Source organism: Harmonia axyridis, chromosome 1 (genome assembly GCF_914767665.1).
Source record: "Harmonia axyridis chromosome 1, icHarAxyr1.1, whole genome shotgun sequence".
Lineage (NCBI taxonomy): Eukaryota > Metazoa > Arthropoda > Insecta > Coleoptera > Coccinellidae > Harmonia > Harmonia axyridis.
In genome coordinates, this window is record NC_059501.1 from 30,868,552 (window position 1) to 30,871,146 (window position 2,595).

Sequence of the window (2,595 nt, forward strand, 5' to 3'; positions counted from 1 at the left end):
GTGAATTCACTTTGATAATTTATCGGCCTGTGTGTGGCTGCCGTTTGCCAACTATTAATTGAGGCTGGAGGATGAATAACAAAGTAGGAATCGATGTTACCTCAACTTTAACGATAGCCATATTTATTGAGAATGAAATGAAATTCAAGAGAAATTTTAACAAAATAATTGATGCTATTATGGGACTCGTTCACACTGAAATTTAAACGCTGCCTAAGTGAAACCAAGTGACCACCTAGACAATAACTATATCAGAGACAACCAATGAGACTGTCAACTCGTTCACTAAATATATCTTTATTTAGTGACTTAATTCACAGAACCAAGCTACCGATTGATAGATTCCCTGCGTCCCTTCAAATTGCTGCGTTCACGCAGTGAGCTAAACAAATAACGAAATAACTTGGGTTTGAGGCCATTTTATTAGCTTCTTCTTCTTCTTCCCTCTTCCACATAGGCTTGGAGCCTGTTCCTCATCGATGATGTCTCTATTCGGTGCGTAACTTATCGCTCCATCTCTTTCAGGGTCGACCGATACTTCTCTTTTCTAGAGGTGATTTATCTCTTGCCTTCTTCACCATTTTGTCTTGGCCCATTCTTTCCATTTGTGCTTTCCATTCTTCCCTTCTACAGAAACGAATAAGTTCTACAGAAAAAAAAAATCTCGATTTCAAGTTTTTTCGAGATATCTCAGGAAAAATTGGAGATATTTTGGATTTACTTACACTAACGCACTTATCCTTAAATAATGCAAGTTTTTTCATCGTTGCTCAAATTGATTACGCTAAAAAATAAAACAAACAAACGTATATCCAGTGCGACACTTCCAAATAAACAAAATAGGAGTATGCAAAGAGATGTTGCTCTCCTCTCCCTTCCATTAATGACGATAAAGGAATTCCTGTTTCTTCTTCCCTCTTCCACATAGGCTTGGAGCCTGTTCCTCATCGATGATGTCTCTATTCGGTGCGTAACTTATCGCTCCATCTCTTTCTGGGTCGACCGATACTTCTCTTTTCTAGAGGTGATTTATCTCTTGCCTTGGCCCATTCTTTCCATTCTTCCTTTCTGTTGTCTATCCCCTCTCCAATTTTCTTCACTTCACACAGCTTTCTGATGTCATTACTTCTCTTTCTGTCATAGAGGATTTTTCCGGAAATTCTACGGAGAATATTCATTTCCGCTGTTTCCAGCATACGCCTTCTCTTCGAAGTGTCTGGTCTTGTTTCAGCCGTGTAGTTCATGTTCGGTCTTATGATACTCTTATAAATTTTTGCCTTCGTTTTTATGTTCAGATGTTTATTCCTCCATATAGTGTCGTTAAGACAGCCTGCAATTTTATTTGCCCTCATGACTTGTTGAGATACTTCATCTTCAATACAGCCAAAACTGGATAACTTGCGCTAATTTTATTAGCCTTCAATTCAATAAAACTGACAAGGAAATTTGGCGTTCGAAATGGAGGTCTTGTTATGCCTTCAACAAAAAACTAATCGTTGATCCTTCGAAAGTTCTAGGTTTCAATCTTCCCAGGAAAATTTGGTGTATTTTGAATCGACTTAGGACTGGTCATGATCGTTTTAATAGTATGCTCTTCATATGGCATTCTATTGATAGCCCACTATGTGAGTGTGTTAAAAGAAACCATATAAATTTCATCGTGGTTTCGAAGCTATGCATTCAGTTTTTTTTTTTTTTAATGGGTCGCTAACTTCAAATCTATATAATGGAAGCTAACATTTATTATTCCTTTCTGGTCCTTTTCTTCTTGTTTTCAGATTTGATTATAAATTCATCAACCCCTAATACTGAGATTATACTTACATATGCTTTGTTGTTTGAATTTGATACTTTTTTGTATTACTCTATCTGAAAAGAATACATACAGGGTGTCCCAGGAGCGACTGTAGATACTCTAAGCGGAGGTAGAGTAGCACTAGGTGAGTACAGTGACTGCAAAAAATTTATTTCTGCCTTTCCTCAGAAAGATACAGGTTGAATTTGCATATCATCAGAACCAAACTTATCGGCGGAGTTTATTGGAGCGTGGGATGCTATTGACACATGTCGAGATCAAGTCAGAGAGATATTAATTATTTCAATATTCCAAGACCGGACTCATTATATCTCATTCAAAGTGCACAGGTTGAAAATATCACTTAGTATTTTGAATTTGAAATCATTGTTTGAATTCTCAAAGAGTACATAAATGCAGCACCAATACGCAGTATCAATCTGAGTTGTCACATCTAATATTCTTTTTTTATGCATTTTTGAAATTGGACAAAGTTCCAAAAATTCGATATATTCAAGAGTGAGTTATATCGAAAAAGTAGTTCATTGGACAAATCATAGATCTGCACAAAATTTGAATCAACAATACTAACAACTGTATGCGGATTTCAATAAATCGAAGCATATTTCGAATCTGTAAAGTTAAAACATCACCGTTGAATACAATTCGCTATAAAACAGATGATGTATACGAAAATACCAATAAAAAATAACTCACCCACAGGGAATCCGAGTTGTATGAGCCATTCAAGCTAACTGAACCGTTTTCCCCAGAATGAATAAATACCGTGGGTAATCAAT

The 2,595-nt window shown here is 36.3% G+C and overlaps 1 protein-coding gene across 1 annotated transcript; it reads right to left on the reverse strand.

Annotated features, from left to right (window-relative positions):
- Nucleotides 1-959: 959 nt before the first annotated feature.
- Nucleotides 960-1,352, reverse strand: LOC123684404. The gene has a single exon (XM_045623690.1). It carries the CDS (start codon nucleotides 1,350-1,352, stop codon nucleotides 960-962), a length of 393 nt encoding a protein of 130 aa, XP_045479646.1.
- Between the last annotated feature and the right edge of the window lie 1,243 nt (nucleotides 1,353-2,595).